Consider the following 24,366-nt stretch of genomic DNA (forward strand, 5'->3'; position numbering starts at 1 on the left):
ACAAATTGTGAAATTTTTTGTTCTAGTTCTGTGAAAAATGCCATTGGTAGTTTGATAAGGTTTGCATTGAATCTGTAGATTGCTTTGGGTAGTATAGTCATTTTCACAGTGTTGATTCTTCCAATCCAAGAACATGGTATATCTCTCCATCTGTTTCTATCATCTTTAATTTTTTTCATCAGTGTCTCATAGTTTTCTGTGTACAGGTCTATTGTCTCCTTAGGTAGGTTTATTCCTAGGTATTTTATTCTTTTTGTTGTAATGGTAAATGGGTGTGCTTCCTTAATTTCTCTTTCAGATTTTTCATCATTAGTGTATAGGAATGCAAGAGATTTCTGTGCATTAATTTTGTATCCTGCTACTTTACCAACTTCATTTATTAGCTCTAGTAGTTTTCTGGTAACATCTTTAGGATTTTCTATGTATAGTATCATGTCATCTGCAAACAGTGATAGTCCTACTTCTTCTTTTCCAATTTGCATTCCTTTTATTTCTTTTTCCTCTCTGATTGCCATGGCTAAAACTTCCAAAACTATGTTGAATAATAGTGGTGAGAGTGGGCAACCTTGTCTTATTCCTTATCTTAGAGGAAATGGTTTCAGTTTTTCACTTTTGAAAATGATGTTGGCTGTGGGTTTGTCATATATGGCCTTTATTTTGTTGAGGTAAGTTCCCTCTGTGCCTACTTTCTGGAGAGTTTTTGTTATAAATGGGTGTTGAATTTTGTCAGAAGCTTTTTCTGCATTTATTAAGATGATCATATAGTTTTTATCCTTCAGTTTGTTAATATAGTGTATCACATTGATTGATTTGCATGTATTGAAGAATCCTTGCATTCCTGGGATAAACCCCACTTGATCATGGTGTATGATCCTCTTAATGTGCTGATGGATTCTTTTTGCTAATATTTTGTTGAGGATTTTTTCATCTATATTCATCAGTGATATTTGCCTGTAGTTTTCTTTTTTTGTAACATCTTTGTCTGGTTTTGGTATCATGGTGATGGTGGCCTCATAGAATGAGTTTGGGAGTGTTCCCCCTTCTGCTATATTTTGGAAGAGTTTGAGAAGGATTTGTGTTAGCTCTTCTGTGAATGTTTGATAGAATTCGCCTGTGAATCCCTCTGGTTCTGGGCTTTTGTTAGTTGGAAGATTTTTAATTTCCTTTTCCATTTTGGTGCTTGTGATTGGTCTGTTTATATTTTTTATTTCTTCCTGGTTCACTCGCGGAAGGTTGTGCTTTTCTAAGAAATTGTCCATTTCTTCCAGGTTGTCCATTTTATTGACATATAGTTGCTTGCAGTAATCTATCATGATCCTTTGTATTTCTGCAGTGTCAGTAGTTACTTCTCCTTTTTCATTTCTAATTCTGTTGATTTGAGTCTTCTCCATTTTCTTTTTGATGAGTCTGGCTAATGATTTATCAATTTTGTTTATCTTCTCAAAGAACCAGCTTTTAGTTTTATTGATCTTTGCTATCATTTCCTTCATTTCTTTTTCATTTATTTCTGATCTGATATTTATGATTTCTTTCCTTTCACTAACTTTGGGTTTTTTTGTTCTTTCTCTAATTGCTTTAGGTGTAATGTTAGGTTGTTTATTTGAGATGTTTCTTGTTTCTTGAAGTAGGATTGTATTGCTATAAACTTCCCTCTTAGAACTGCTTTTGCTGCATCCCATAGGTTTTGGGTCTTGATGATTTCATTGTCATTTGTTTCTATGTATTTTTAAATTTCCTCTTTGATTTCTTCAGTGATCTCTTGATTATTTAATAGTGTATTGTTTAGCCTCCCTGTGTTTGTATTTTTCACAGATTTTTTCCTGTTATTGATATCTAGTCTCATAGCGTTGTGGTTGGAAAAGATACTTGATATGATTTCAGTTTTTTTAAATTTACCGAGGCTTGATTTGTGACCCAAGATATGGTTTATCCTGGAGAATGTTCCATGAGCACTTGAGAAGAAAGTTTATTCTGTTGTTTGTGGATGGAATGTCCCATAAATATCAATTAAGTCCATCTTCTTTAATGTCACTTAAAGTTTGTATTTCCGTATTTATTTTCATTTTGGATGAAATGTCCATTGGTGAAAGTCAGGTGTTAAAGTCCCCTACTATGATTGTGTTACTGTCAATTTCCCCTTTATGGTTGTTAGCATTTGCCTTATGTATTGAGATGTTCCTATGTTGGGTGCATAAATATTTACAATTCTTATATCTTCTTCTTGGATTGATCCCTTGATCATTATGTAATGTCTTCCTTTGTCTCTTATTACAGTCTTTGTTTCAAAGTCTACTTTGTATGATATATGTATTGCTACTGCAGCTTTCTTTGTGTTTGCATTTTCATAGAATGTCTTTTTCCATTCCCTCACATTCAGTCTATGTTTGTCGAGAGCTAAAGTGAGTCACTTGCAGGCAGAATATATATGGGTCCTCTTTTTGTATCCATTTCGCCACTCTATGTCTTTTGATTAGAGAACTTAATCTATTTACTTTTAAAGTATTTATTTTTAATCCATTTACATTTAAGGTACTTATTGATATGTATGTTCCTATTACCATTTTCTTAAGTGTTTTGGGTTTGTTTATGTAGGTCTTTTCCTTCTCTTGCGTTTCCCGCCTAGAGAAGTTCCTTTAGCATTTGTTGTAGAGCTGGTTTGGTGGTGCTGAATTCTCTTAGTTTTGCTTGTCTGTAAAGGTTTTAATTTCTCCCACGAATCTGAATAAGATCCTTGCTGGCTAGAGTAAACTTGGTTGTAGGTTTTTCCTTTTCAGCACTTTAATTATGTCCTGCCACTCCCTTCTGGCTTGCAGAGTTTCTGCTGAAGGATCAGCGGTTAACCTTATGGGGATTCCCTTGTATGTTTTTTGTTGCTTTTCCCTTTCTGCTTTTAATATTTTTTCTTTGCATTTAATTTTTGATAGTTTGATTAATATGTGTCTTGGCATGTTTCTCCTTGGATTTATCCTTTATGGGACTCTCTGCACTTCCTGGATTTGATTGACTATTTCCTTTCCCATACTAGGTAAGTTTTCAACTATAATCTCTTCAAATGTTTTCTCAGTTCCTTTCTTCTTCTCTTCTTCTTCTGGGACCCCTATAATTTGAATGTTGGTACCTTTAATGTTGTCCCAGAGGTCTCTGAGACTGTCCTCAATTGTTTTCATTTTTTTTTCTTTATTCTTCTCTGTGGTAGTTATTTCCAGTATTTTATCTTCCAGTCACTTATCTGTTCTTCTGCCTCAGTTATTCTGCTATTGATCCCTTCTAGAGAATTTTTAATTTCTTTTATTGTGTTGTTCATCATTGTTTGTTTGCTCTTTAGTTCTTCTAGTTCCTTGTTAAATGTTTCTTGTATATTCTCTAGTCTATTTCTAAGATTTTGCATCATCTTTACTGTCATTACATTGTGTTGTTCATCATTGTTTGTTTGCTCTTTAGTTCTTCTAGTTCCTTGTTAAATGTTTCTTGTATATTCTCTAGTCTATTTCTAAGATTTTGGATCATCTTTACTGTCATTACTCTGAATTATTTTTCAGGTAGACTGCCTATTTCCTCTTCATTTGTTTGTTTTAGTGGGTTTTTACCTTGCTCCTTCATCTGCTGTGTATTTCTCTGTCTTCTCATTTTGCTTAACTTACTGTGTTTGGGGTCTCCTTTTCGCAGGCTGCAGGTTCCTAGTTCCTATTGTTTTTTGTGTCTGCCCTCAGTGGGTAAGGTTGGTTCAGTGGGTTGTGTAGGCTTCCTGGTGGAGGGGACTGGTGCCTGTATTCTTGTGGATGAGGCTGGATCTTGTCTTTCTGGGGGGCAGGACCGTGCCCAGTGATGTGTTTTAGGGTGTCTGTTAACTTAGTATGATTTTAGGCAGCCTCTCTGCTAATGGGTGGTGTTGTGTTCCTGCTTGCTAGTTGTTTGGCATGGGGCATCCAGCACTGGAGCTTGCTGATCGTTGAGTGGAGCTGTGTCTTAGCCTTCAGACGGGGATCTCTGGGAGAGCTCTTGTCAATTGATATTACATGGGCTGGGAGGTCTCTGGTGGTACAGTGTCCTGAACTCGGCTCTCCCACCTCAGAGTCTCCGGCCTGACACCTGGCTGGAATACCAAGACCCTGTCAGCCACACAGCTGGAGTGCCTTCAGAGTTGGAGAAGGTGGCCTGCAGTGGCTGTCCTGTGCTGCACAGTAGAATCACCTGCTTCTTCCTTGTTTTGCCCCAAAGGCTGTGTTCCACAGAGAAAAACAGTAGCCTTGAAAATAGTCACAGCTCTGAGATGGCTTTTTTTTCCTTCGTGTTTAGTCGGGTTCCACTTGCTCACAGGAGCTACGTGCAGAGCCCTCACACCCAGCTCTTCTGACCAGATTTCCTAGTGCAGAATCTCAGCTCAGCCGGGCATGTGCTGAAGTGGGGCAAAGGACACTGGGTTTTCAGGATTTAATATGTAGATTTTTTTTTTTTTTTTGAAAGAATGAGAATTTGGGAATTGGTGGTCGGTGGTTGGTTTCAGGTATTTGTGGTTACAGGGAAAAAGGTTGTCTGAGAAGAGTAAGACAAGGTGATGAAAATAATATTTATCTAGTCATCCTAAATTTTTCTTTTCATTTTGAAATTCAATACATTATTTTATTTATTTTATTTTATTTTTTAAAATCCTATTATTTTTACCTCCTGACCCACTTCACCCATTTCTCCTACCCCTGGCCTCTGGCAACCATCAATCTGTTCTTGGTTTGCCTTTTTTTTTTTTTTTTTTTTTTTTTTGATTCCACATACAAGAGAGATCTTATGGTATTTGTCTCTCTCTGTCTGACTGGTGGTTCATCGATGTTGGCACAAATGGCAAGATTTCATTCTTTTTTATGGCTGAATAATATTCCAGTGTGTGTGTGTGTGTGTGCGCGCGCGCGCGCGCACGCACGTGCATGTGTATATAAGTATAAAACATTTTGTTTTATCCGTATCCATCAGTGGACACATAGTTTGTTCCATATATTGGCTATTATAAATAGTGTTGCAATGAACATGAAGGTACATATATCTTTTTGAGTTAGTGTTTTCTTTTTTTTCTCTTTTTTTGATAAATACCCAAAAGTGGAATTGTTGGATCATATTGTAGTTCTATTTTTAATTTTTTGAGGAATCTTCATACAGTTTTCCATAGTGGCTGCACCAACTTAACTCTCCCACCAACAGTGCATGAGGGCTCCCTTTTCTTCACATCTGCACCAACACTTGTTATTTCTTGCCTTTTTGATAATAGCCATTCTAACAGGTGTGAAGTGATATCCCATTATTGTTTTGATTTGCATTTCCCTGATGATTGATGATGTTGAGCATCTTTTTATGTACCTGTTGACCATCTGTATATCTTCTTTGGAAAAAATGTCTATTCATTTTAACTTAATCTACCTCTTTTCAGTAAGTACTCCCTTCCCCACTTTTGCCTGATGTTTCTTTAATTTATATATATATAAATATATAATATATACAGTAATATGTATTATATATATACTTTTTTTTTTTTTTCCTGAAGAGAATGAACTTCTGTCTTCTGCTAGGGAAGGAAGGGAAGTTGCCTGGCTGCATGGAATATTTTCAACCAATCCTCTGGTTGTCAGCTCCATTTTTATTCCCTTTCATAGATACGTAGCTTTGCTATGATCCCACAGTAAAAGTAGGGTTGTTTGGGGATTGGGGGTACACTATTGGCTCAGGTTTCAGGTTTCATGTGTCTATCTGCTTTCCAGTTTTCTTTTCCATCTGGTGTTTACTCTCAAAATGCTTAGATTTTACAATGGACTTTTTATCTTTTTTTTTTTTTTTTTTTTTGTGGTATGCGGGCCTCCCTCTGTTGTGGCCTCTCCCGTTGTGGAGCACGGGCTCCGGACGCGCAGGCTCAGCGGCCATGGCTCACGGGCCCAGCCGCTCCACAGCATGTGGGATCTTCCCAGACCGGGGCGCGAACCCGGTTCCCCTGCATCGGCAGGCGGACGCGCAACCACTGCGCCACCAGGGAAGCCCTTTATCTTTAAATATACCTTTTTTCCTGATTTCTGTTTTTTAAAAAAGTATATATATACATTTATATAATGTAGAGTTTTTATATTTATTTTTAAAGAACTTTGAGGAATAAATCTATGTTAAAACCAGGCTGAATACTCTAGACATGGTTATAAAATATAATAAACAATACACATTCAATTTTTTATGCATATTGGTAAAGAGTAAGAGCCAATATCTACTTCGTTTGACAGGACCAAATATGGCAGTTAGCATTATGAATTTTGTTTTACCTTTTTTCTTTCCTTGTCACACAGACTATATTTATTAAATGTTTAAGAATAAAGCCAGTTAAAGAATTTGGAATTGTCTCTTCTTTGAAATATGTCTTAATAAAGCGATTGTCTATTAGGAAAGCATCAGAACTTCATGAATAATCATTTATATATTATGGGAAATATGTTGGAACTAACTTGTTTTAAGTCTACTTAATTTAGTGCATGGAAAGATTTGATAAAAGCTTCAGTGAAGTTCTGCAAAAACTGGTGCATAAACTCAGACATATGTATAGCAAGATTCATATGTTGTTCAAAATTGTCTCTAAGAAGTGAGTATAAAGTTCACAATAAAAAATGAGACAAATTTCCATAAGTCACATGGTGTAGTGTCACTATTTGCTGTCTTATAAGTTAGTTTTAAAGCTTTACTCACAAATACAGAATGAGATTTATTAAAGTACACAAAATTCTATTCTTCAGTGTATTCATGTTGTATAATTAGGTTATTAGCTACATAATTTAATACATTTTTATGTGGTAAAAACAGTTTAACTGTTAGCAGCTGCCTCTAAAATAGCTTTACACTTATTCAGATTTAAACTATCTAGTAACTTGAGTAAGTAATTATAATTTTGTCGTAACACTATGTAACATATGGTGTTTACATTCTTCTCAAGAGCTCCTTGAGGGGAGAAAAAAAATACAGAAACATCAATATAAATAGTGATTTAAGGAATCAATATGTACAAAGATTAATGGTAGCTAATAGGATATTAAATAGTTGTTAAAGTATTTGAATTTGTCTTATTGGATTATTGAGTTATGAGATTGTATTTTCAGTTGTTTGCTAGGTGCTAGCATCTTTACATAAACTTATTCATTTTGAGTAATCTGCTTTCTAAATTGAGGTTTATGGTTTTTTAACTTTATCACAGAATTCATTTCAAGCAGTGTACCCCTCTTTCTGAATAACAAAGCATTATTTTATGTCTGTGTTTATATTTTAGACTTCAACATGTAAGAGGCAGATAATAACCCAGTATTTTTTCAATTAAAAAGTATAGACATAACATTTCTTTTAAGATAATGTTAAAAGTTGTAAACACAGTCAAAATTCTAGTATATTCAGGTTTGGTTTTAAAATAGACCATATTCCAAATATTTGCTCAAAAGTTATCTGTTTAGAGTGTTGCTCCTGCTAAACCATAAAGACTCTTTAAACCTATGGCTGATCTAAAAAATAACTATAATACAAGCTTTAATTTCTTGAGCACTTCCAATGGGTTAAACAGACTTTAAGATGTTTTACGTATATTTTTCTCAGGAAAAACTCCGTAAATTAGACTAGGCATCTTTAACCTTATTTTCTATAAGAAAAAACTGAAACTAGAGTCTTTTTTAATATCCCCAGTATATCTCTAATATATGGCAGAGCCAGAATGATTTCAAAACCCATTGTTTAAAGTACTGTGCTATGCTATAAATTGTACTATACACAATTGTCTAATTCTTTGTCATCTGTATTAATTGAATGAAGACAGGGACTAGATCAGAGGACCACTCAAAGGATGTTTTGACTAGATAGATAATTCAGTATCACAGAGGAGCATATTATCATGATTGCTATTAACAAAACAATGATAATAAATACTTTAAAATAAATCTAATAGCATATAGTTCTTTTTCATTTGCAGTTATCTCCTCTGTTTCTGTGGAATAATTCATCAGACAATTTACCTTGGGATTTAAGAAACATACTGTCTTCTGAATTCACAGGAGAGGAGACTCTTTCCTCTCCAACCTTATCTAGAATGCTTCTAGGGGATTAGATAAATGTGGGCCTAAAGAATTTTGTTAATCTACGTTTGGATCAGCATAGGTAATATTTACATTTTTAAAAAATATGATACTCTAATTTCTAGTGATTCATTTTTTTAAATATTAGGGTCAGTTTTTATCCTGGGAAGTGAAAGTTCTGAAGCCTAATCTCAAATGATATTAGCCAATTTGTAAATATTGTATTGTCCTGGATCCCAACCCCCTCCCTTCAGTCTTTTCTCTTCTCTGGATGCACTCATTCCCTGGTTGATTTCATACCATCTACGGCCTGATGCCTCACAACTGTTTTAACTCCATCCCAGACTTACCTGAGTTTCAAACTCATATATATAAATGCCTACTCAGTAGCTCCACTAGTATATCTGTTAGGAATCTCCAAATTGATAAAACCATTCAAAAATTTTGATTCTTATGCCATTATACCCACCTCACTGTCCTCAGTCTGTTTCCCTCTGGGTCTACAGATCTCCTTCACAATTTCAATAAATGATTTTGTTAACTCCTTCATTGTTCCAGCCAGAGGAAAAAAAAAAAAGAAAATAATTTCATCTTTAACTCTATTCTTCTCATTTCTTCTCACACCCATTCCATCCATCAGCAAGTCAGCTCTGCCTTGAATATATATGAGTATATTCCAAGTCTCTCCATTTCTTCCACTTATGCTACCATCATCCTCACTATCTCTCACCCAGAGTGTGGCGTGGTTTCTTACTGGCCTTCCTGTTTCTACACTTGTCTCCTCTATAATCCATTTTTCACAAGGAGCCGGAGTTTTCTTTATAAAAGACAAGTTGTATTGTGTCATTCCCCTGCTTAAAACACTTGAGGCGTCCCATCAAACACAAGGTTAAAGTGAAATTAGTTGCCAAGGGCTGTAAGCCTTGTATCTTCTAGCCCATGGCAGCTTTTCCGATCTCATCTCTGATTTCTCTGGCATGTCTTTTCTAGCTTTGGCCATGCTGACCTCATGTTGTTTCTTACACATAGCAAATTCTCTCCTTCCTCAGGACAGTTGTACTAACTTTTCTTTTGTCTCCGTTCTTCATTCTCCAGATTATCATATGACTCATTCCATCACTGCATTTAAGAATCTGTGCTGTGTCACAGATATGTGCCTGTGTCACAGCTCATCAGAAAAGCCTACTCCAACTACCCTGCCTAAAATAACTGTCGTATTCCAGCTCCTTTTCCTGATTTATTTTACTTCGTGACATTTATTAGTTTTCATAGTACAAAAACCCTTGTCACCTGACATGAAATTATATGTATGTATTTAAAACTAGTTTTGCTCAGTAGAATAGAAGGTCAGCATGAGCACTGACTTATTCACCATTGTTTTCCCAGCTCATACAACAGTGACTGGCAGAGAATACCTATTTAATAAATATTTGTTAAATGAAAAAGCAATTATGTTGTGTTGTGCTTTAACATGTTTCTATGTATATGCAATACTCGTATACCTAGGTGTATATATGTGTGTGTGCATCTGATATGCAGAGAGGTAAGGATTTATTATCATTGTTTATGTTAATAGAAATCATGATAATATGCTCTCTTCTGATACTGAATTATCTAATCAAAGCATCTTTTGAGTTATCATAAATTTAATCTGGTCCCTGTTTTCATCCAGTTAATACAGGTGATGTAGAATTAGCCAGACAATTGTGTATAGTTGAGGTAAAACCTGTATTCCCCCAAAATAGAAAGAATTGGGTGTTTCAATTTGAAGTAACCCAATATGGTGAAGTTATTTAACACTCTGTCTTGTGTATCCTTTTTTCCCTTAATTGCATCTAATCTTTTCCTGACTTGATAATCTTGGTAACATTTTTGGTACCTCATTTTAGTTAGAAATTGTGTTCAGCTGCAAATCAAAACAAAAACATAAAATAACAGTGACTTAAACCCTATTGTATTTATTCTTACACAAAAAAAATTCTGGAGGTAGCAGCCCAGAGGGGGTAAATAGGGCTGCTCCTGGAGGTTGTCTAGGACCCTGACTCCTGTTATTGTTCTGTCCTGCTCTATGCATGTCCAACTTCTGTAATAAAGACCACTTTAGTCTAGTGGAGTTCTTGTTTTACAGCAACGTTCCAAGTAGTAGTAGGGAGGAAATGGGTAAGGTGAAAAGTGACATACTTGTTAGTTGAACCACTTCATGAGAGGAGCCACTCTGGAAATCCCACACAGTACTTCTGCTTATGTGTCATTGGCCAGACCTCACAGCAAAAAAGGCTGGAGAAATGTAATCTTTTGATCAGATAACATTACTATCCCCAAAACACCAGGGCTGTGTTACTAGGAAGAAGGGGGAGTGATTACTGATGGACAAATTACAGAATATTTTAAATACATCTCTGAGTTTCTTATAAAGTTTTTCTACTGTTGTTACAGTTATTGGCATATGTTTATTTTTCCATATCTTCCTATACACTCCCCCCCCCATATATCACATTATTGTGCTCTCTGTAATTTGCCACGCTATTTAGTAGTGTATTTTACACAATAGTTAGTCTGTAAATACTTGTTACATTTGTATTCAGATGACAACCCATTAGCTTGATTTCATTAGCACCTTATTCTGGCAGGTGCTAAAAAGCAGGAGAAGCCTTGTCTTCTTGTGTTGTCAGCACTTCTACAGATATTTTAAAAACAAGAAAAATGAACACAATCTGTTTTTACTGTATTCTCACATAAATGGCCAAATTGCCTACTTAAATTTGAAAGAACCCAACTGAGGTATCAACACACTTTGAAAGATAACTATTAGCAATGCAAACACTGTTAAACTTGAACCTCCTAAAGTAATTTGTGAATAAAATGTCTATCAGTTACGGTAATGAAGTTAAACACAGGGAAAAAAAGTTCCAACCATACCTGCTCCCTTGGCTAAATTACATGCAGTGTGGAACTTATATTTCTAAAATATGTTTCCCATTTTACTCAGAATATGTTTTGATTTTACCTAAAAACCAAGCTTTTAAAATACATAAGAAAATATTTAATATGAAAATATTTAATTTCAAATGCCAAATATCATCTCCATGTTTTACATAACTTGTAATGATTTCATTAATGTAACATTTGTCTCTATATTCAACTCCTCTACACAGAAATACAAGCAACTTTTCAACATTTTAAGGCATGATTCTTGAAGAATAACTTGCATCAAAATCATCAAGTTAAGTTTTTTAATTGAAGTTAGCTAGTATGGTCTTTTTTAGTGTCTAAGTTTCTGAGCAGTCTATAGATTAGTTTTATGACATTACATTATGTAATATGTTCAATTATTCTTGATAGCTTTATGTCATGTGCTAATAAAATAGCCTCTATTTTAAATTTTGAGGTACTTATGATACACACACATGGATTTCCTTACAATTTTTTTAAAAAGAATTGAAAAGTTTTGAAAATTAATTATGTTCCCAGTTCTCATGTCAAAGTTTGAACTGCTAGAGGACAAGAACCATATATATATGTGTTACCAAACTCAGGTTCGGCTGATCACTGCTTGAAAGCCAGTTGTTGGTTGGAAAGGAAAGGTTGCTTTATTCAGGAGGCCAGCAACCTGGGGAGAAGGCAGACTCATGTCCAAAAACCAATTCCCAAGATTCTGCTCGACCATGAAAGTTTTTAAAAGGAGAATCATTTGGACAGGCTGTCAGAGTCTTCTTGTTTTCCATTGTGTGCAGACTTTCTTCTCATTGGTTGGTGGTGAAGGAACAGGGACATATTCCGAGAATCTTGTGCTCAGCTTGAAGTCATCATCCTCCACCTGGGTGGGGGCCTTAGTTCCCCCACAGAAGAACTCAAAGGTATTGTTATGTATATTCCTTGAGGAGGAACCAGGACCCTGCTTTATCTCTGCACTATTGTTTCTAGACTGCTTCTCCTTTGTTTCTACATTCTCTCCCTTCCCTGATTAGCAACTGTTTGCACCTGCTCTTTGGAACTCAGGAAGCTGAATAAGGCCTATTTCCTACAAACAAGAAACAAGAAATTGGACATAGAAAGGCTTTGTACCAAACAGGGTCCTGCTTGGTTTCATATATATATGTTTATGTCCTCTTTTAGATTTTCATTAATTACTTATTGAATAAAAGTACTTCTTAAGTTTCATTAGGTACTTTCTGAAGCTATAGTAAAACTAGGTTAAAATGATAAAACGAGGAACACAGAGGACCCTGTATATATATGTTTTCCCACTGATATGAATATATTATTTAAACTCAAAATCAATTTATGAAGACTCATCAGATTTAAACCCAGATTAAAGCTAAGTAATTTGAGGGTAACCCTTTTTCTCTTCTCATCGTAAAAAAAATATTTTCCCTTTATAAAAATATTGATCATGTTTTGCTAGTATTTTGTCCTAATTTTAAAGTGAGATTGGGTAAAAAGAAATAAAGCCCTTGTTCTAGGTAGTGCTCCAGGGTCTTGTTCACTTGATCCATGGAACCAAGGGAGCAGAAAAGTGCCAGATTAAAAGTGCACAAAGAATTTGTTGCAGGAAAAACAGTGGAGCATGAGAGGATGGTCATGTCCTAGGTCTCAGACGAGTCCCTGGGACAGCTGCCAAGTGTGGGCTCTTGGCTTCGCACAGGAAAGCATTCAAGAACGAGCCATAGTAAAGTGAAAGAAGGTTTATTCAGGGAGATACACACTCCGTAGACAAGAGTGCGGGCTGTCTCAGAAGGCAAGAGTTGCCAGGGTACAGAGTTGTCAGTTTTTATAAGGGTGGGTAATTTCATAGGCTAATGAGTGGGAGGAGTATTCCACCTATTTTGGGGAAGGGACGGGGATTTCTAGGAATTGGGCCACCGCCCACTTTTTGACCTTTTATGGTCAGCCTTGGAACTGTCATGGTGCCTGTGGGTGTGTCATTTAGCATGCTGATGTGTTACAGTGAGCGTATAATGAGGCTCAAGGTCTAGGGGAAGTCAACTTGTCCGCCATCTTGGACCTAGTTGGTCTAACCAGTTTATGTTGTATCCTTAATGGCTATGTCATTTTTTAAAGGTTGTGCCCTGCCCCCTTTCTGTCTCAAATTCACGTCAAAGGAACTAATTGCAAGGGGACTCCAGCTACTCTAGGTACACAGGAAAGGGACTAGCTGTTGCCTTTCTATTTCAGTTTTAACAGTGGTAAACTAAGCCAGGGAGAGCATTAAAGAGGCCTTGGAGTTTTCTCTTTGAAATTTTGATACTTCCTTCCATATTTAAATGTGGCATAAAGCATAAAATAGTCAAAGCTCAAAGTGGGAAGGAGGACTACTAAGCCTCTGATAGTCCCTGTTTCTTGTACCAAGAATCAGCCCCTTTTTCTCCCATCAAGAAAAAAAGAACTGAATTATATATATATGTATTTTTTGCGATACGCGGGCCTCTCACTGTTGTGGCCTCTCCCGTTGCGGAGCACAGGCTCCGGACGCGCAGGCTCAGCGGTCATAGCTCACGGGCCTAGCCGCTCCGCGGCACGTGGGATCTTCCCGGACCGGGGCACGAACCCGTGTCCCCCGCATCGGCAGGCGGACTCTCAACCACTGCGCCACCAGGGAAGCCCCATCCCTTTCCTTTATCCATCTAAGCTCTTGACTAGAATCCCTATAACAGACAGATTAAAGAGCAAAAAGCATACAAATATATTTAATCTAAGTTTTTCATGACACAGGAGCCTTCATGAGGAAGTGGAGATAGAAAGAAACAGTTAAAACTGAGTGCTTTTATGCTAGGTCTGATGAAGAGTGGACAGCTGTGGAAAGATATGATAGGACAAAGAGTATGAGGTGAGTGTAGTAAAATGGCGGAACTTTAGCAAGGCTCGTTTGTTCAGATTCCTCTCTGTGTCTCTTGTCTTCAGAGAGAAAGAGGATGCTCTTTTCCCCCAGGTAAAGGAAGGGCACCTCTCACAGGAGGGTTATGACCTGCTTCCAGGGAAGGTCAGAAAGTCCTTCTTGCACATGCCACTTCTCAGACTCTTCAACTTGAAATATTTAATGTGCCATTGTGTCATCTTTGGGGAGTCGTGTGTCCTGAACCCCTTCAATGCCAAACCAAACATGATTTTTAAGTTATGTTTTCCAGCATGCTCTCAATGATTTTACGTCACTTGTTCAGGTCCACAGATATGTAATCAGCCTTCCTAACCAGAGTGTTGTGCCAGACCCTGTAAAGCAGCGGGACCCAGCCTTTTTGGCACCTGGGACCGGGGGTGGGGGGAGGGGTATGCTTTGGGGATGGTTCAAGCGCATTATATTTACTGCGCGCTTTATTGCTATTATTATCACATTGTAATATATAATGAAATAATTCTACAACTCACCATAATGCAGAATCAGGGGGAGCCCTGAGCTTGTTCTCCTGTAACTAGATGGTCCCATCTGGGGGTGACGGGAGACAGTGACACCCGACGTGTGTTGCTTATGTCCAGTCTACTCTGTAATCTCGTTTCGGTTGCCGTCACTGCAGAAAACGCTGCTTCACAAAGATAGGATGTTGGAAATGGAAGCAGGCTTTTCAGTGCTTTTGCGGCAGTCTCAGGATATTCCGCCTTGACTTTAATCCAGAACGTATGGAGATTTGAAATTGTCTCAGACATACTTTTAAGTCCACCGTCATTTGCGATCTCAAGCGGTGGATCCTCTTCCAGCACGGACAAAGTCGATTCACCTGGCTTATTCACAAAGGGGTCGTGGATCCATTCCTTCCCAGTTCGGGGGTCTTTGTGGTTGGGAAGTGATGCTCAAACTCTTTTGAAAGCTGAGATAGGTGATCATGCACCAGCTGGGAGCAAGAAGGCCCTGGCTCAGTCTCTTTCAAAATCTCTGCTAATGTTTGAAACATGTCAAAATTCCCAGTGTTCACTCATCACCCCCATAATTCCGGTTTGGCTTTGAATGTAGCCACTTTATCTATTGACTTGAACACAGTTGTCGTTCTTCCCGGAAGTGACAAATTGAGTTTGTTGAGCAGGTTGAATATGTCACACAAGTAAGCAAGTTTTGCGACCCATTCTCTGTCACTGAAATGTGCTGCCAGTGGTGGGTGACTGTTTTCTAAAAGAAATGTCCGGAGTGGCTCTCGTAACTCAAAAAGTCTGGCCAGTGATTCCCCTTTAGAAAGCCATCTCACTTCTGTGTATAAGAGAAGATGTGTGTGCCCTGGGTCCATCTCCTCACAGAGCTGCGCAGACGTGAGTTAAGGGCATGTACTTTAATGTGGTTGATAATCTTAATCACATCCTGCAAAACGCTGTTAAGTTCAGGTGACATTTTTCGGCTAGCCAGCATTTCCCTATGGATGACACAGTGCATAGACTCACATTCAGAAGCGACCGCTTTGACCCGAGTGGTGAAACCAGAAAGCCATCCAGTCATGGCAGCCGCTGCGTCCGTGCATATACCGACACAAAATGACCAGTTCGGTTTTCCTGATATGAAATCATTCAAAGACTCGGATAGTTCTGCAGCTGCGGTGTTGGTTGGCAACAAAAGTGCACATGACATATCCTCGTGCACATCCTCCTGAAAAACATATCGCACAAAAACAAGCATTGTTGCCTTGTTGTCAAAATCGGTAGACTCGTCAACCTGGATTAATTCTCTCTAACAGTTATGCCTCAGTATCCTCTGCTATTTCATCAATTCATCTAGTTACGGTGCTAGCCGAAAGAGGAACACGTGCCACCTTTCGAACTGCAGCCTCTCCTAAAAGTTCATGACAAATGTCCTTAGCAGCAGGCAGGATCAACTCTTCACCCATAGTAAAGTGCTTCTTAGCTTTAGCAATGCGATTAGCCACTGAGAATAATGCTCTCAGTGCGGAAACATTTGATGAAGTGGTGGCCTTCGATACTTGCTTCTGTTCTTCACGTTCACATTTTTTTCTTTTGAAAAACTCCAAAGGATTGTCTTTTAATGCAGGGTGCTTGGTCTCCGTGTGGTGAAGCAGTTTTGAAGGTTTCACGGCTTCGTTGGATAGCCGGTCACCACACGTTAAACAAAGCGGGCTTGGACAATGTGAATCACTTGTTGCAATGAACCCATAATTTAGGTAGGACTCCTGGTATTTTGTTTGAAATGCAGCTTTCTTTTTGCTGGCAGTCTTAGAGTCTTCTGCTGTTCTCATCCTTGGGTCTTCCCCCCTTTCCAAAGAAGCTCGCCAGCGACATTTGTGTTTTATTCATTTTGGCTAGGGTTAGCTTGTGGGCTTACCAGAACTGTGACTGAGACAAGTGCACGGTGTGGGAAAGGAAGTGGTAAATAAAATAATGGGCGGGCCACGTTAAAGCCTGCCACCAGATGCAGCTGTGCAATTGAAGTACGTCACCTCACTTGCCACTGTAAAGCCTGCCACCAGATGCAGCTTGTCACTTGCCACTCACTGATAGGGTTTTGATATGAGTCTGCAAGCAGTTGATTTATTACGGTCTCTGTGCAGTCAAACCTCTCTGCTAGTGATAATCTGTATTTGCAGCCGCTCCCCAGCACTAGCCTCATCTCTTCAGCTCTACCTCAGATCATCAGGCATTAGATTCTCATAAGAAGCATGCAACCTGGATCCCTCGCCTGTGCAGTTCACAGTAGGGTTCACCCTCCTATGAGAATCTAATGCCACCCCTGATCTGACAGGAGGCGGAGCTCAGGTGGTAATGCGAGCAATGGGGAGTGGCTCTAAATACTGATGAAGCTTCGCTCGCTGGCCCGCCGCTCACCTCCTGCTGAGCGGCCCGGTTCCTAACAGGCCACCGACCGGTAGCGGTCCACGGCCCCGGAGTTGGAGACCCCTGCTGTAAGGGATGCCAAAGTGAGGAAGATGCAGTGTGTTGAATAAGAAAATAATACAACAGTACTATAATAAGATGACTAAGATAGCAAACTGAGAGAAGTTCTCGTGTCTCATGGTGATGGTTAGTCAGGATAAACTGGAGGGAGAAGCAACTTACTGACATCTGTGACTATGATATCTGAATTTTCCCCATTTCACCATGATCTTTCAGCACCATTCTACTGGCTCCCTCGAGTCCCTTTTCTCTTAAATCCTTTCTTGTCTCCTCTATTAGAACAACTTGTGCCTCCTTATAAGCTATCTGTATAACCAAAGCTTAGTCATCATTAAGTCAAAGATCCACTATTAAATTTTTTAAGTAATATTTTCAGACGCCAACACTTCCTCCCAAGTAGTAGACTGTATCTTTCTTTTGTACTTTTCCTCTGTACCTCTCAAAACAAGCTCAATTATAGTACCTATGCCAGTGCATTGGAGTAATTCCCTATGTTTCTTCATTAGACTATTATTGATCTGATGGTTGGTATGATGTCTTATTTATCTCAGAATTGGTTGTGCATAATGCATTGTCTACAGTGCCTAATTAATAATAGACTTTCAATAAATCTCACTGAATAGGAAGGATAACTAGAAAGTGGCATTCAGGTTTTTCAGGATGTTGGAGAAATAGAAAAAAGAAACAAGAACAAAAACAAAAAACCTCAAGCTACTTCAGTAAAAGTGAGTTTATTTTATAAATAAAACAGGAAATTAAGGAGGAAAGTAATAGCCTCAGAAGCAAAATAAGCAGAACCAGTGGTGTGCTGGTAAATGGTTAATAATCAGCTCTTTAAGGAGAAACAGATTTGTAGCATTTGCCAGTTTCTGTGGTGCCCTTGCTCCACCATGGCAAATTTCAAGCTACCAGGTCAAGTCACTGAAGTTGGAGTTGGAAAAGATGAGCACAGTCAGCGCTTGCAAACTCGTGTAAGGCGACTCCAGCAAAGAACTCATGGCGAACTGGAAAATCATCATCCTCTGGTAGTCGCTGTGTTTCTCGTGGCCCGATAGGCAACAGTCACCACATTAGTCCACCAAACTCTTTACTCCTTTTCTGTGCTGCTTTTCATTTTCTGCTTTTTCTCCTCCACTATTGCCTAATTTCTCTCAATTTTCCTTTGTTTCTAGCCGGTAACTTCTGTTTAGGGTTGGCTTCTGTTGTCACATAATTCCCATCATGTCATGACTTCTGTTCACTGATGTTTATATGCTTCTTTGATACCTAATATCTATTTGTCATACCTACATTTGGGTTGGCTGATATTCAAACAGTTGAGAGAAATTTTTATTGATTTGGCAAGTTACTGTCTACTATAAAATGCCAAAGTTAGTGCCCTCATTAATAGTCTCGCCTATGTTTCTGCCAAGGTCAGCTTGAGGGCCAAGCTGCACCTACCCCTGGCATCACAGAATCACCTGATATGATAAAACGAAGCTTTTAAAATGAAGAACTTCTCAGAAACAGCTATAGGAATGGCAAGTTCTCTGATGTTTTACTCTGTACGGATAGCCTTTCTGTGAGAGGGGAACATAGGGTAGACTGTATATTTTTCAAGGACAGAGAAGAGCAGGTGCCAGAATTTATAAATTTCTATGATTCTAGTGTTTTCATATGTACAAAATACTGGTGATATAATCTGATTGCACAGAATAATTAGAATTTTCCTGTAATCTTGATCTCATGCTCACAAATTGTGACTGCTTTTTCCTAAACGTCCAGATACTACCTTTAAATTTAAGGCAAGCAGAAAACCTGAATTCACAGATTTCTGAAACATCTTGGAAAAGTGAAACTATGAGCCATACATAAGCATTTTTTAAAATTAATTAATTAAACTTTTTATTTTATATTGTAGTATAGTTGATTAACGATGTTGTGTTAGTTTCAGGTGTGTACAGCAAAGTGATTCAGTTATACATATACATGTATCTATTCTTTTTCAAACTCTTTTCCATTGAGGTTGTTACATAATATTGAGCAGAGTTCCCTGTGCTATACAGTAAGTCCTTGTTGGCTATCCATTTTAAATATAGCAGTGTGTACATGTCAGCATTTCTAAACATCTATATATCTTATATAAATATGTATGTATTCTAATTGTGTATGCATATATATACAAAAATAATTAAATGTGTATATAAATGAATTAAATGTGTATATACGTATGTATATATCTATTCAGAAATAGAAAACCTACATCTTTATACACAAAACAGATTTCTTTTCAACATTCTCCTCACCACCACCACACATATACCACAAGTATATATTAGTAAAAAAGCGATGATGAATAGGTGAAAAACAACTCTATAGATTTCACAAAATTTACAAAATATAAGAAGTTTGAGTTAAAGAAAGATACACTTAAATGGTTAAAATAGCTGTATTGAACTACTTAATTGTCATAAAATGAATTTTTTAAGTTATGTTTTAATATTATAAAAGATCACAAAGTATAAATATTTTACTAAGAAACTTTATAAATATGCATTTGTTTAGTTTTATGTACCAAGTTAAAGTAGTCCTTTGCATGGAAGCAACCTAAATGTCCATCAACAGATGAATGGATAAAGAAGATGTGGTAGATATATACAATGGAATATTACTCAGCCATAAAAAGGAACGAAATTGTGCCATTCGCAGAGACGTGGATGGACCTAGAGACTGTCATACAGAGTGAAGTAAGTCAGAAAGAGAAAAATATCGTATAATATCGTTTGCATGTGGAATCTAGAAAAATAGTACAGATAAACTTATTTGCAAAGCAGAAATAGAGACAACGTTGTAGGGAACAAAAGCATGGATACCAAAGGGGGAGGGGAGGGGTGGGATGAATTGGGAGATTGGGATTGACATATACACACTATTGATACTATGTATAAAATAGATAACTAATGAGAACCTACTGTATAGTACAGGGAACTCTACTCAATGCTCTGTGGTGACCTAAATGGGAAGGAAGTCCAAAAAAAGAGGGGATATGTGTATACGTATAGCTGATTCACTTTGCTGTACAGCAGAAACTAACACAACATTGTAAAGCAACTATACTCCAATAAAAATTAATAATAATAAAAAAGAATAGCACATGAAGTTCAAATCAGAAAAAATTGAATAAAAAATAAAGTAGTCCTTTAAGTAATCATTATTGGCTATTTAGAATAAGACACACAAGATACATAATGAATAAATGAGTAAATGAAGTAATACATGCCATTTTGGGTTGAAAGTGTCTATAATTTTAACCAGTAGATTATTTTAAAAATACACTCAAGTTAAGATGTTACATTCACTTACAATATGAATGCTGACTGTATATAATTTCACTTTTTTTTTCACATTTGAATTAATGCTACTATTAATAAGATTTTACCGTTAACATCTAGTAGGGGCAGATATGAGATATGAGATCATTTATATTTTCCTATCATATAAAATGTGCACTCTTCTTCAGTAATTTGAATTTTTATCTTGTCATTTTGGGTCTTTTACAACATTTATTATCATAGTTAATAAAAGTAATAGACTATTAATATTTGAAAAATGGCAAAAAGTAAACAATAATACTATTTCTAATTCATTTAATACAATGAACAAATATTTTGTCTGATTTATTGTTAACAAATTATTGATAATAGCCAACTAGTAAAAAACTAGAATATAAATAGAACTAATCTGGGAAGCTGTTCAGCTGCCTTTGAGAAACTTAAAGACCACCACTTGGTCTTTAAGTATAGACAGCATCACTGATAAAGCTGCATGTATGGAACACACCAAAAATACTGTTTATTTTTTTCTTAGGTATCTTATGCCTACAGAGATATCACTTGTCACCTAATGATGGCAGTGCATGAGGTGTGGGCTGCATGGAGTGTAATGACAGGCCTCATTTAAACAGAAAGCAAAGCAGAGTATCAAGGCCATAATATTTTCTCTGTAAGAAGTGAAGTATTTATTAAAATAAAAGTGTAAAATTTTAAAAGTAATAATTATAATAATAACTTACAAAACTTAACCGATTAAGCTGTTTAAAAGAACAGTGAAGAAAATTAATTTATGCCATGTTTGGAAACTATTTTTTCTCAGCAAGGAAATTAGTTGAAAATCCCTAGCCCATGATTTCCTAAAAAGTCACTTATAACTTGGATATTAGTAGCAATTCAGGCTCTCTTTTCTGCTGGCCTATGTCACTTCCAAATACTTTAATGATGACATTGTATTGTTAACCAATATGAATTGGTCACTGCCCACTAAACTGACCAATCATTTTGTAAATACAAAATAATTTTCTTTATTCTATGAAGTATCTCATTGTTCTCATTCTCCTTTGGTGGCCTATACTTCTTTCCTTTCTCAAATGAAATGTAGAGGAAAAAATCATGGCAACCCATTGTGTCTGCAACAATCTCTGTAAAATACGTCTGTCCAAGGTTCTTTCCAATCAGGAGCACAATTCTTAGCAAACAGGTCACTAACTCACTTAATTAACTCTCTCCTATGTTCTCAGAGGTGTTTCTACATCAAGCTTGAATTGGCTTATTATTTAACAAACTGTACAAGGCCTTTGGGAAACCTGTTTTTAACAAAAATGGGTTCTTAAATAGCCTTTGGTCTCCTTAAAGGATTCTGAATAACTGCATAAAATCCTAATACACTTATTAGCAGTGCATCCGTATGCAGATATTAAACAGAGTGAGAGATAAATTTCTTTCCTGACTCCCGAAGGGGCATCCTAATATTGTGTTTCTTTAAACATTTCTTGACCTATGAACACCTAATATACAGATATTTTACCCAAGGATCACTCCAGAACTTTGACAATTAAGAAATACACCTGAAGACTTGTTTAGGATTCTCTGTACTCTTCTTTGTTAGAATCTGGGATGCAGAGGTTTAAAGGAGAGCCTTCCCCTCTTTCCATTTCTCTTACTCAGACAACTTTTAAAAAATTATTTATTTTCCAGTTACTCCACTGTAGTAAGGATTGCAAAGTCAAATGAGCCATGATTTCTTTCCTCTAAGAAATTGCATTCTAGTGAGGCGTGGGTCAAGAAACAAACAAACTACAATTGTAGGCTAGATTGTTAAGGGTTAAAATAGATGTTTAAGTAAACACATCTAATTTTGACCAAGAGATTCCATATTTCCAAGAAAGCTAATATTTGAGCTGAATTTTTAATAATAAGTCAGATTGTTCTAGGATAGGCAAAGGCCATTCTGAGCAGAAGCAAAGATGGTGGAAGCATAGAGGTGAGTACAGACTGTGTGAAGTCGTACAAGTAGTTCATGACTGGTAGCTGTATGGGTTCCTATAATGGGAGGTGGATGAAGCCAAAAGAGTAGGCAGGATCACTGAAAACATTGGAGGAAGAAAAGGGAATGCATATATTAAATTTTCATAAACTTACCTAGACAGAAACTTTTAGAACATAAATTGTTTGAAATTTGGAGACTTGCAATATGCCAAAAATCTAAACAACTAACTCATCAATCTTAATTAAATAGCCTACCCATGTGTGAACATAGCAGGTAAGTCTTTCTAATGCAGATGGATACTCTCTTTACGAAAATATAGTTGACTCTTGAACAACTCAGGGGTTAATCCAAGTTTAATTTATAGTCGGCCCTCCACATCTGTGGAGTCAACCAACCTTGCGGATTGCGTAGTACTGTATTATTACTATTGAAAAATATCACTTTATAAGTGGACCTGTACAGTTCAAACTCCTGTTGTTCAAGGGGCAATTGAACACACAGTTTCCCCAATTCATGTAAAATGTTCTTTATGCAAAAGTTTTATTTATAAATCAGATTTTCAGGATTGTGTATATTAACCAACACCAGGTACAACTAAGTAGAGAGAAGTAAGTATCTTAACACTTAAACAGAAATTGATTTTATTTGTATATATTGCCTATTTGTAATAAATTGTATACAAAGAATTTGAAGTAAATCATAATCAAAAGGACCTTGTCCTTATGTGACAAATGCCATCTGGTATTAAAATTAAATTTTATACACATACGCACACATTAATGGAGTTTAATGTTTTTTTCTGGAGTCTTTCTCTGTGTTCACAAATTCTGACAGTAACTCATTTATTTTCTCTCCATTGAAACAGAATTAGAGACAGTTAAAGATATAAAACATTTATGAGATCTAAGGACCCTTAAGTTTTGTGCACTAGAGCTCATATGAGATGTGTTCTATACTCTGTGGTTTAGGAGATCCAGAGCAATTCATCACTACTTTAACACTCAGTTCAACTTAAGATGAATTACCTGTTGAATGTGATAGTACTACAGAGAGATTTGAATGCCATTTATCTGACTAGAGAATGGAACCCAGCTACCTCACAGATGCTCTGTGCCTCATTCAAATTTCAAAAAATGTGTATGATAGTCGTTATCTTAACATTCACAATATTTGCCCGGCAGAGCCTTCTGGAGTGATTCCATAAGAGGACATTTAAAGAAATGTGCAGTGTAACAGATTCATTGTTCTGCTTTTTTGTGTTCCTACAGTTTTTTGTTGTTGTTGTTGTTTTTAAGGTATAGTAAACTAATCTGAAAATAATTTAGCAATAGTGCAACTTCACAATTCTAAAAGAGGCAAAATGCAAAATATAGAACTTTTTTTGTAAAGTGAAGGCATCATAACATGATTGTATTTGAACTTTGGATTTGCCATTTCTTTGATGATTGAAATAATATTATAGGTTTAAACAGTTAGTTCTTCTGCTTTGAAAATTATCTGTGATCTTTTTTTCTCCCTAGAAATCAGTTGAGTTCCAGTTTACTGATGCTAAACTAAACCAAATGGTTGTCCTAACGGTGAACTCAAAAGGCTGCTTTTTTGTGAATATCTTTGTGTGTGTTATTAAGTAGATTGCTGAGAAAAATATAATTTTTACAAAGTTATATATTAGATCATTCATATCTAGGCTGTCTTTCTTGGTCATTCTAACTTACTCTCTCTTACTTGGACCACTTGCCCTAGGGACGATTCTGTGTTATGAGGCAGCCCTATAGACACACTCATGTTAGTGAGCTTGGAAGAGGGTGCTTTAGCTCGAGTTCATCTGTATTCGAGAAGACTGCAGCCCTGGCTTATATCTTGATTACAACCTCGAGAGACCTTAAGCCCAACACCCAGCTAAACCATACCCAGATTCCTAACTCACAGAAACTGAATGAGATAATAAATATTTGTTCTGTTGAATTTGTTACACACCTACAGATGATTAATACCACACTCAATATATGTTTGGTACTACATATATGAGTGGAAGGTCAAAAACTTGCAATCACAAAAGGAAAAATTAGGGCATATAAGGATTACCATTTTTAGACTGGGTTATATGTCACTTAGATTAATATTTCAGTAACATATATATCAAAGAATGAGTTATTAAACAAGATTTGCA

At 36.7% G+C, this 24,366-nt stretch overlaps 1 protein-coding gene across 19 annotated transcripts in view; it reads left to right on the top strand.

Moving 5' to 3' along the window:
- Positions 1–24,366, top strand: part of CCSER1 (coiled-coil serine rich protein 1) — a 1,341,341-nt gene that overhangs the window by 577,117 nt on the left and 739,858 nt on the right. For 17 of the 19 annotated variants that reach the window (XR_008617752.1, XM_055085805.1, XM_055085806.1 and 14 more), the window contains exon 8: positions 11,807–11,929. The exons of the other annotated variants lie outside the window; for them this stretch is intronic. Coding sequence is in view for 16 of the 17 variants with exons in the window: in XM_055085805.1 (XP_054941780.1) it covers positions 11,807–11,929 (123 nt within the window). In the remaining variant the exon portion in view is untranslated. The remainder of the gene's footprint in view (positions 1–11,806; positions 11,930–24,366) is intronic. 19 annotated transcript variants of the gene reach the window in all.

This window comes from Physeter macrocephalus, chromosome 7 (genome assembly GCF_002837175.3).
Source record: "Physeter macrocephalus isolate SW-GA chromosome 7, ASM283717v5, whole genome shotgun sequence".
NCBI lineage: Eukaryota > Metazoa > Chordata > Mammalia > Artiodactyla > Physeteridae > Physeter > Physeter macrocephalus.